The sequence below is a fragment of the Mauremys mutica genome, chromosome 15 (assembly GCF_020497125.1).
Source record: "Mauremys mutica isolate MM-2020 ecotype Southern chromosome 15, ASM2049712v1, whole genome shotgun sequence".
Lineage (NCBI taxonomy): Eukaryota > Metazoa > Chordata > Testudines > Geoemydidae > Mauremys > Mauremys mutica.
In genome coordinates this window covers 16,699,060-16,710,706 of record NC_059086.1, presented here as the reverse complement: position 1 = coordinate 16,710,706, position 11,647 = coordinate 16,699,060, and the positions used below count along the sequence as shown (strand labels likewise).

The window sequence follows — 11,647 nt, the reverse complement described above, 5'->3', positions numbered from 1 at the left end:
CCTATAGGCCTAATTAACATAAACCCCATGCCTCTGGCCTGGGCCCAGCAAATACTTCCCTACTGAAGGGCCTGTGTCAGCTCTAGTGATAGGGACACAGCTTGCTGAGACAGAAATTGCACAGGCGTCTGGCCCCACCAATCAGCTCCTCCCCCTCCACCCCAGCGCCTCCTGCCTGCCACTGATCAGCTCTTCTGCAGAGGGCAGAAGGTGCTGGGGGGGGGAGGAGCCAGGGACGGAAGCGGTGGAATGACGGCGGGGTGTTTTTGGGACAGTGAGTGGACCAGGGCAGGAAGAGGAGAAGTGGGAGCAGGAAGAGGTGGGGTAGGGCTGGGGTCTTGGGGAAAAGGGGATAGTGGGGACGGGACCTGGGGCAGAGCCATGGTCAAGCACCATCGAGGAAATGAAAAAGTTGATTCCTGTGGCTACACTGCCCCCACATGATTGGGTAATTCAATCGAACCTTAATAATGTCTCCTTCATTTTGAAGTGAAAAATCAGAACCTCTCTATTTTAATATGTAAGAAAACTGCCCTTGAACCCCTACCCTTCTGACTTTCTGCTGGTGAGGTCTCAGCTTGATGACATACCACAATTACAGAGTAATCTACACAGACCCTCCACTTCCCAGATGCATGGGACATGCAATGATAGCATCCCTTCTGCAGGTGAAGTTGTTGGAACCTATACAGGGCAGACAAACTTTGGTCAGTGGACTGTAAGAATTGAGGAAATTAGGCAAACTCACCTATTTGATTTTGGAGTTCCTCTGCAAAAGAAAAATGGTCCATTGACTTAGCATAAATATTGGCTATGTGTAGTAAGCTAGCTATTCAATCCATGGGGTAGCCTCATTCCTATTTTGTTATGTAGTAGATAAAGAAGATTATATTCTTGCTTTAATCAATTTAAGAAAAAGCTTCATGGCTACAACTAATTAGCAAAAGATGAATATAACATATTAGCTGCTCTGCTAATATGGGTTTTGCTATGAAAGGACCAGTAACACCATTTACATCATGAGCTGCATTCCATTTGCTGTTTTATGCAGAGTCCTTTCAATGTGTACATTGCCTTTCATACTATGTATCTGCAAAAGTGTTATGGTTCTTGGAAAATAGAAACCAGGAGAGGGTATGTCTATATAAATTTCAACAATGTATGAGGAGGACTGTTCAGAATCAGCAAGGGCTCATAGATGTTATTGAGAAAATTAGCCAAATAATCTGCTCTATCAAAAACAGAAAAATGGCATGAGGTCTAATAACTCAATCATTTTTCTTTTCATTTTACAAGATTCCTACACAGCAGTAGAGCACACAAAAGAAAAAGGACACAGACTTACTTATTCTCTTTTCCAAGTCTAAAAAAGAAAAAAAAACATATTTAATGATAACAATTTCAACTTTTTTTATAATGTGTTTTGTTATAATGTGGCCAAGAACAAAGGACTGGATAGTTCATAGAATCATAGAATCATGGAAGAATAGGGTTGGAAGAGACCTCAGGGGGTCATCCAGTCCAAACCCCAGCTCAAAACAGGACCAAACCCAACTAAATTATCTCTGCCTTTGCTTATTTATTCTCTTTTACAAGTTTCCTAAAAAAGAAAAACAATATATTTAAAGATAACAATAGCACCTTTTGTAGTAATATGGACAAGAACAAAGGTAACTAATAGTTCATAAAACTATAGAAAGTTTGAGCTGGAAGAGACCTCAGGAGGTCATCTAGTCCAAACCCCTGCTCAAAACAGGACCAGAACCAACTAAATTATCCCAGGCAGGGCTTTCTCAAGCCGGGCCTTAAATACCTGTAAGGATGGAGATTCCACAGGTAACCCATTCCAGTGCTTCACCACCCTCCTAGTGAAAAGTATCAAGAGTTGTTTTAATTGGAGAATAGCTGTGAGGGAGCAAGTGACACTGTGAAAGCTATTTGGTTCCCCCCGCTCTTTTACTAGTTTTGCAAACGGCCAGTAGGTGGAGGCAGAAGCCTCCAGAAACCTCACGTATACAGTACCCTGAACTTTTGAACTAACCTTCCTCTTCTGTCGCAAAGCAGAAAAATCTTGCTCCAAGCCAGTTTTCCCTGACCAGATAACGGTTTCACGGGGTCTGGTAACTACCAATCAAGTGTTCATGCGGCATGTCTTTGTCTAAATGTGTATAAAAGATCTGTAAACCTTGTGTCAGATAGAGCCTTCTGTATCTATTACAGAGCTCTCCTTTCTTCTGCAGAATAAAGCATTTTTCCTTATCCCTGTCAGGCTGTTATTGGCTCTCAACTAGGCAGACCTGATATTTCGGTAACAACACAATGAACATCATACGGTCTAAGGCCAGAGAACTTCCCCCAAACAATTGATGTTTGCATTACAGAAGATCCTTTACAAAGAACATACAATCTTGATTTCAAAAATTTCAAGTATTGGAGGAAACATAAGAACCATTGGTAAATTGTTACAATGTTTAATCACCCTCACTCTCAAAAATTTATACCTTATTTCTAGTCTGACTTTCCTAATTTCAATTTCCAGCCATTGGATTCGCTAGACCATTCTCTGCTAAACTAAAGAGCCCATTATCAAATATTTGTTCTCTATGTACATATATATATATATAGAGAGAGAGAGAGAGAGAGAGAGAGGTAAATCAAGTCACCTCTTCTCCTTGTTAAACTAAATAGATTGAGATCTTTCAGTCTGTCACTATAACACGTTATCTGGTCTTTAATCATTCTGGTTCTCTTCTCTGAACCCTCTCCGGTTTGACAAACTTCTCTCTTAAATTGGGATCACCAGAACTGCACACACTATTCCAGGAACACAGCGAAATACAGAGCTAATATAACCTCTATAGTCTTAATTAATATCACCTCCAAGCCCTTTGGCCTGGGGCCTAGCAAACACTTTCCTACTGAAGGGGATGTGTGAACTCCAGTCAAAGGGGTACAGCTTTGCTTAGACAGAAATTGCACCTATTCCCACCACAGATGACGTTTGTGGGATAGGCCTAACTGTTTGTCAGGATAGGTGAGTTGGTTGCTAAAGTGCACCGCCCTGTGGAGCTCAGTGTGGGATTGTGTCTCAAGAGATTAACAGTTCCTCCTGGAGATTCCAGGCATGGAGGGGGACAGCACCCTCAGCACCCTGGTGCCAACGGCAGGGAAGGCCTGGACACTCTTCTGTCATTCCAGCAGACTTTTTTATCTTTGCTGTGATTCCAAGATGCTCTGCACTCTGCTGTGTGAGAGGAGAGCTCTCCTCATCAGGAAAGGATACAGTGAAGCCCCCTGAACTTTCCATCAGAAGTTTCCCATCCAAGGGGATGCTCTTGCACTTCACTATGAAGAGTTCCCCCTTCGGGCAGGGTATTAAACCCCACAGAGTGCTTTAAGTCCTACAGAAACTTACTTGGTGAAATCTAGAACAGGCTGCTAAACATTTCCATGATAAAACCCCACTGTGTTTGATCATCGGAGAAATCAAAACAAACTCACTATTGTCATCCAGCTATTGCTTTGCAAATTTGCTATATTAGTAGGAGCATTGCCAGCAGATCGAGGGAAGTGATAATTCCTATCTTTTTGGCACTGGTGAGGCCACACTTGGAGTACTGCATCTAGTTTGGTCCCTTCACTACAGAAGAGATGTGGACAATTTGGAGAGAGTCCAGCGGAGGGCAACAAAAATGACTAGGGGGTTGGGGCACATGATTTATGAGGAGAGGCTGAGGGAACTGGGTTTATTTCGTCTGCAGAAGGGAAGAGTGAGGTGGGATTTGATAGCAGCCTTCAACTACCTGAAGAGGGGTATGTTTTGGTGAATGTGATTTAAGATAAAAGCCAGTGGAAACAATGGGAAATACTCTTCCTCTTTCCAGAAGCAGATGTGTTTCATCCTGCCTGAACAAGGATGAAGATTCAATTGTCATTCTCATTTACACCTGTACAACTTCAGTAAAGGTAATAGGGAGATAATGGGGTTAACAGAGGGCAGAATATTTTCATTGCTCTGAATGTGCTCCTGTGACATTATTGACATGAACTGGGACCATATAGATCATTGTTGCAACCAAGGTCCTGTAGTGACACTAAATCTTTTATAAAGGGGGCCAAATAAGGTGTCTCAGACAAGGTTATGGTTTGCTGGTTATGATTATGCTATCTGTATCCATGTAACATTTTTTGTATTTAAAGTGTTGGCTCTATACTGTCTGTAGTTTAAACTTGTGCTATGCTTCTGGGTGACATCCCAGACATGTTGGTGTCAGCTCTGCCTAGCCTACTTGATGGCCCATTAAGGACCATCAGCTATACAATTGACCCATTGAGAAATGTCTCAACAAGGTATGCAGGGACATGCCTATGGACGGAACTCTGAGGTTTTTCCATGCCATGTGATGGACAGCTTGTCTTTGGGACCAAGAAAGCAGAGACCACATGGCAAGCGATTATAAGAAGCTGCTTCAGCTCCTCCATCTTGTCTTCAATTCCTCTTCTTACCTGTGGAGGGACTTTGCTACAGATGGAAGCCCTACACAAAGGACTGATGATCCATCCCAGTTGTGGATGTATTCCAGAAACTTGATTTGAACCTTAAGTTTAATTTATCACTGCTACAAGCCTGAACCAAGAACTTTGCCATTAATTGATTCCATTTAACCAATTCTAGCTCTCATCTATATCTTTTTCCTTTTATGAATAAATCTTTAGATTTTAGATGCCAAAGGATTGGCAACAGCATGATTTGTGGGTAAGAGCTGATTTGTATATTGACCTAGGTCTGGGGCTTGGTCCTTTGGGATCGAGAGAACCCTTTTTCTTTTACAGGGGTATTGGTTTTCATAAACATTTGTCCCCATAACGAGTGGCACTGGTGGTGATACTGGGAAACTGGACTGTCTAAGGGAATTGCTTGTGTTACTTATCGTTAGCCAGTGGGGTAAAATCAAAGTCCTCTCTGTCTGGCTGGTTTGGTTTGCCTTAGAGGTGCAAAAACCCCCAGCCTTGGGCTGTAACTGCCCTGCTCTAAGAAATGTGTCCTGAATTGGCACTCTCAGTTGGGTCCTGCCAGAACCAGCATCATTACAGCTCCACAAAGAGAAAGACTGAGCTCCAGTCAAAGCTCCAATCACTGCATCTCTACATAGTGTGTCTCAGCCTGAATAACCCCATCACTCTTCACAACCTTTAAAAGAAAAAAAATCAACTAAAAAATGACAAATATCACTGTTCTTTGTTGTTAATTGACGGCTGCCATACTAACAGTGGCATAGTTCAGCAAAAGGGCACATGAAGGACTCATTTTGTGTAGAAACTAATGTGTGCAACTGCCCCCAACTGCTCAGAGATAAATACGTTATGTTAATAAGATGGCAAGAAAAGAAAAAAAATATATGGAATTGCCCCAGGACTGTATTTGCAGGACAATGACAGTAACCACCTGCATGTCAATATATTACACTAGGGTTACAGGGTCCTCTATCTGTTCCAGTCCTCTTCTGGAGCCGTCTCCTTCCTGGGCCCAAAAGAGCCAGTGTATCTCATGTATCTCTTTATTATTTTAAGTTCACACATGAAGAGAAAACTACAATTCCATCATAACTCATTTGCTACTCTCAGCCTTTGGTTTTCTGTATTTGCTTTTGTATCTCTTCAATAATAACCAGAAGACAGCGCTGGTACCAGTGTCTCATCCGGTGAGGTAGATGAGGGGGTCAAGGACATAAAATGACACTAATTGACAATAACTACTAATTATAACAGCACATTCAAAGATGGAACAAGCTGAGAGCATGGTCCCACCATCGAGCCTGCACAGTAAGAAGGAACTGAAGGATGCGTGGAGTGGCTCCACCCTTTATCCTCCCTGGCTCAGAGCATGAGGGACACCAGGGCACAGGCAAGGTCCCCTCTACTGGTACCATTAGGAAAAACTCCCTGGAACTGGCACATGAGAAACACACCTAATGTAATGGGCATAGGCAATTACTCAAAGCAGAACAAAGATGGCTTATCCCAATGGAATCAAGTCTGACAGTCTAAAAAGATGAGAGAAAGAGCAAGCAAAAATACTTCTTTTTCAGCTGATGTTTTTTGTTTATTTCTATTTTGGCCACAAAATTTTGGTACTTAAATTTACAACAAAAATTGAAATTTTCTGTGGAAACAACTGACTCCATTAGTGAATGAGTTATTCTAACCAGGGTTAACTCTGTTTAGCTTAGTAGCTATGAAAGTTCACAGGGCACTGTGGAGGGGGTCTCTGCCAACAATTGAATCTCCCCTTTAGACTGTGATGTGGGAAAGCACAAGTGCCTAACCTCTACATTATTATGAAACTCCTCTGTGCCGTATTCGCTGTTTATAGCAAAATTGCCCTTCTGCTTTTGCCCTGACACCTGGGAGGCTCCAAGTCAGAGCAGAAAAGTCTCCTCATGGAAGGCAGCCTCAGAACATTTCATAGTGACAACTGAAACCTCAGTAGTTAAGGAGCAAACAATTCTCACCAGGGCTGCCCAAAGGATTCAGGGGGTCTGGGGCAAAGCAATTTTGGGGGCCCCTTCTATAAAAAAAAGTTGCAATACTATAGAATACTATATTCTCATGGGGGGCCCTGCAGGGCCCAGGGCCTGGGGCAAATTGCCCCACATGGCCCCCGTCCCCCCTGAGCAGCCCTGATTCTCACTAGAAAATGATCATGCACGGTGGGATGGACAGCAGAGCTAGGGTTATACACACACACACACACACACACACACACACATATGTAATCAATGTTTATTTTAAAGCATTTTTCTATGTTTATCTATTTAAATTTTCAGAGTTTTTCAGAATTATGGGGTTTAGCCTTTTTTAAAAAATTGTCTCAATTTAAAATTTCAGAGTTTCATGAAATTTGAGGGGAGACACATGCAGACAATTATTTAGTGACTGTAGATTCTGGGATTCAAAAAAGTGAAAGCATTTAACCATTAAAACTGAAACTGTCACCATTGTATGTTGAAATATTAGCCTTAAATCAAACTCTAAGAAATAAGAAATTCTCAAGCCCCATTTTTGTTACATTACCTCTCTGAGTATTTTGATTGGCAGCAATGGAAATATTTTCTCATCAGTTTGTGTGCATACAGTGAAATTGACATTTATCAACATTTACTGATACCAATAAAAATCTAATCCTTCCAAGCTTAGTTATGGTCCTGCTTTCTGTCTAACCTTTTGGGTGGCTTGTGCCTCTGGAAGAAGTAGGAGAGAATAGTTCCTGAATGCAGGAAAAGCAATTATACCTGGCCATTGCCAATCTTTCTGTTACTTTAGAATACAGTAGTAACAATCTGTTATTTTAGGCTTCTTCTCCTAACGATGTCCACTGGTAGGGTAAATGTGCCATCTAAGCAGGAGTGTCACTGTGCTTTCATCCTGAAACACGCCTCTCTGCACTTTTCAGCAGCTTGAGGAGGGTGACTAATGACTTGTGTTCAGACAAGGAGCTTCTATGTTCATTTCCCTCTCCCCCGGTTAATGAAGCAGTGTCACTGAGGTTTTATACACATCTGAGATCATGTAAAAACAGCTGACGACATAGACAGGCTCCAGAACACAATGATGTTGTTCCCACCACAATGCCATTAGATCTATCAAATTTTGTTTGAATTTCCCTCTTTATCTTGCATCATGGTTTCCTTACACAGTATTTAGACAGGCACCAATGGATATGTATATATTTATTATCTAATCAGTAATTAATAAAAAATGGTGTTCTTACCCCAAAACCATTTCATGACAAAAATCAATGCTGGAACACTGATGGCGGTGAATATTTTGACTCCTATGTACATTGTGAAGTGATTGCAATATAATTCATCCAACTCTCTGCTAATGAAAATAGAAAACGTCACAAACTGTAGCATGAGGTGTACACACAACTAGAGCTGGTCAGGAATTCTTCTACAATGTGACTGCATCTGAAAATGCTTATTCATCAAAACCAAACAGCACGCCTGGCCAGGGGAGTCTGGACTTCTGTATCAGAGGAGTCCCCAAACTTTGGGGGACTCCCCATACAGCCAAGGGAGTCTCTAGGACTTGGGGCAGCCAGCTGCTCTATTTCATTTTGGGAAAGCTGAATCAAAACCATTTGATTTTAAATAGATACTTTTCTAGAATTTCCTTTATGTGAGAAATTTCAAACTTTCCACTTTTTGTTCTGTGTCAAAACTAAAACATTCAAAATTTCAGAATTTACAACAGAATAGACATTTTGAATTTTGACCAGCTCTATACAAAACTGCATTCATTTTACATGGCAATTTCTACTTTCCTGAAAAAGAAAACACAATTAAAAAAAATGATCCTTTGTGGAAGTAGGCTGAGGGAAGACAAGGTAATTCCTGTGATATTTAATTAACCCTGGACACTTTCCCCTGTTAGTGGCTGAATGGATAAAATGCAGACCAAGCTGTAGGGGATGTAAACTCAGCACATTCAGTGATTCTATTCTGGGCTATGTGAAATGTGATGATTTTTCCAGCTAAGTTTCTAATAGCAAAATGTTCTCACTAAAAAGTGAAACAAAACACACACAAAACAAACAAATTAGTACTAATTTCTGCCTTTGCTGGATGGGGCTTGTGTAGCATAGACATGACCTGGCATTAATCATTGTGGTCTGTAGAACAAGACTGGGGAATTTGTGCTTCTTTTTTTAAATTATTATTTCTGTGGCAGATGTTATTAAGGAATTTATCCTCTGCTGATCTCACATGAGAACTTTTCACGAACACAAAAATTATTTAAAAGAAAAAATTCAAATTCTAACTCACAATGTATTGTCTTGTAAATTCACTGTATTTCTTTTCCAGCAATGCGGATTCAACTGCTACTCAGAGGACAGTCACACACCCTGTAAAGTAGAGACCAACATAGGAGAAGTAAGTACTTAATGTCTCTGTGGGTGAGCCTTGAAGAATCAGGCCATGTAGTAACAATTTCTGTATAGCTACTGCAGTATTTTTCTCTCCAGAGGGCTTCACAAACATAAGAAACTCAAATATCAATTACTTCCTTGTACAAAGTACAAAGTACAATGCTGCTAGAACAGGAATTTAACACTTTATTCACCTGAATGCTACCTTTAAACTCTGCCACTGTGGAATGGCTGCTTGTGAAGCCGGAGCGGTTATTTCCTGAAGTTATTTGTTAAGTGAGGAGTGAAAAATGAAAGCAGCTTTCTTGGTGGGAGGGATGGATGGGAAGAGAGCAGGTAGGGTTGTGGATTTATTGGTCTGCAAAACTCAAGTAAACAGCACTTAGATTCCTTTATAAATAGCAGCCCAAATCCCATGCACGGCTTTAAAGACATCTCTGAATGGTATTAGCAGAGCTGGGTGAAAATTTTCAAACTTTTTTCAGTGGAAAACAGGACAAGTTTGCGACAAGGAAGCATGGGGCGAGGATCACCTGCTAGGGTACCTGGGTGGATGTCACCTAATCCATTCCCTCCCACAGCAGGGACAGCAGGTGTGGAGAAGTGTTTGTGCAAGATTATTATTTAGAGAGGCTCCCTCATAAAGGACTATAGGAATTCTGAGCTGTGCCCTGAAAACAGAGGGTGAGAACACAATATAGCTGTGTACAGCAGTTCACCACAGATACTCACTGGATTATTGTTTAATGAACTCCAAGATCATTCCATGATGTCAGAAGTGCTGAATGAGAAAGAGACTGCAGCCATTTTGAGGTTAACTTCTGTGGTTGAAACTGAAAGCAGAGTCCCCAGGACCAGATGGTATTTACCCAAGAGTAATGCACCTTGGAAAATATAATCCCAACTATATGTCTAAAATGATGGGGTCTAAATTAGCTGTTACCACTCAAGAAAGAGCCCTTGGAGTCACTGTGGATAGGTCTCTGAAAACATCCACTGCCTCACAGGACCTTCTCATAAACAAACTTGGGAAATGCAACCTAGACAGAGCTACTATAAGATGGGTGCAAAACAGGTTGGAAAAACCTTCCCAGAGAATTGTTATCAGTGGTTCACAGTCATGACAGAAGGGCATATCAAGTGGGGTCCCGCAGGGATCAGTTCTGGGTCTGTTTCTCTTCAAAATATTCATCAATAATTTAGATAATTGCATAGAAAGTTTTCAGGTGATAACAAGCTGGGTGGGGTTGCAAGTCCTTTGGAGGACAGGCTTAAAATTCAAAATGATCTGGACAAACTGGAGAGATGATCTGAAGTAAATAGAACATAAGAATGGCCATACTGAGTCAGACCCAATGTCCATCTAGCTCAATATCCTGTCTTCCAACAGTGGCCAATGCCAGGTGCCCCAGATGGAATGAACAGAACAGGGACTCATCAAGTGATCCATCCCCTGTCACTCATTCGCATCTTCTGGCAGACAGAGGCTACAGACACCATCCCTGCCCATCCTGGCTAATAGCCATTGATGGACCTATTCGCCATGAATTTATCTAGTTCTTTATTGAACCCTGTTATAGTCTTGGCCTTCACAACATCCTCTGGCAAGGAATTCCACAAGTTGACTGTGTGTTGTGTGATAAAATACTTTCTTTTATTTGTTTTAAACCTGTTGTCTATTAATTTCATTTGGTGACCCCTAGTTCTTCTGTTATGAAAAGTAGAAAACAATACTTCCTTATCTACTTTCTCTACACTAGTCATGAGTTTATAGACCTTAATCATATCTCCCCTAAGCCGTCATTTTTTCCAAGCTGAAAAGCCTCAGTCTTATTAACCACTCCTCATACGGAAATCGTTCCATACCCCTAATAATTTCTGTTTCCCTTTTCTGAACCTTTTCCAATTCCAATGTATCTTTTTTGAGATGGGGCGACTACATCTGCACACCGTATTCAAGATTTGGGTGTACCATAGATTTATAAAGAAGCAAGATGATGTTTTCTGTCATATTACTTATCCCTTTCTTAATTATTCCCAGAATTCTGTTCACTTTTCTGACTGCCACTGCACATTGATTGGATGTTTTCAGAGAACTATCCACAATGACTCCAAGATCTCTTTCTTGAGTGGTAACAGCTAATTTAGACCCCATCATTTTATAGAAAAAGTTGGGATTATGCTTTCCAATGTGCATTACTTTACATTTATCAATATTAAATTTTATATAGGATGAAATTCAAAAAGGACATGTGCAAAGTACACCATTTAGAAAGGAACAATCAGTTGCACACATACAAAATGGGAAATGGCTGCCTAGGAAGGAGTACTGCGGAAAGGGATCTGGGGGTCATAGCAGAACAAAAGCTAAATATGAGCGTAATGCTCTTTCAAAAAAATAAAAAAAACCAAAGTGAGCATTCTTCTGGGATATATTAGCAGGAATGTTGTAAGCAAGACCCAAGACATAATTCTTCTGTTCGACTCCATTCAGATTACGCCTCAACTGGAGTGTGGTGTCCAGTTCGGGGAGCCACGTTTCAGGGAAGATGTGGACAAATTAGAGAAAGTCCAGAGAAGAGCAACAAAAGTGACTAAAGATCTAGAAAATTTGACTTATGAGAGATTTAAAAAACTGGGTTTGTTTAGTGTGGAAAAGAGAAGACTGAGAGGAGACAGGATAATTGTTTTCAAGTATGTAAAAGGTTGTTACAA

The 11,647-nt window shown here is 41.0% G+C and overlaps 1 protein-coding gene across 3 annotated transcripts in view; it reads right to left on the bottom strand.

Annotated features, from left to right (window-relative positions):
• Nucleotides 1–9,036, bottom strand: part of LOC123349808 (butyrophilin subfamily 1 member A1-like) — a 32,447-nt gene extending 23,411 nt beyond the window's left edge. For 2 of the 3 annotated variants that reach the window (XM_044987996.1, XM_044987999.1), the window contains exons 1-4: nucleotides 8,829–9,036; nucleotides 7,772–7,881; nucleotides 1,346–1,363; nucleotides 749–769 (exon numbers count right to left, since the gene is read on the bottom strand). In XM_044987996.1, the coding sequence (XP_044843931.1) occupies nucleotides 749–769; nucleotides 1,346–1,363; nucleotides 7,772–7,844 (112 nt within the window). In that variant the 5' untranslated portion in view covers nucleotides 7,845–7,881; nucleotides 8,829–9,036. The remainder of the gene's footprint in view (nucleotides 1–748; nucleotides 770–1,345; nucleotides 1,364–7,771; nucleotides 7,882–8,828) is intronic. The other variant, XM_044987997.1, reaches the window with a different exon arrangement.
• Between the last annotated feature and the right edge of the window lie 2,611 nt (nucleotides 9,037–11,647).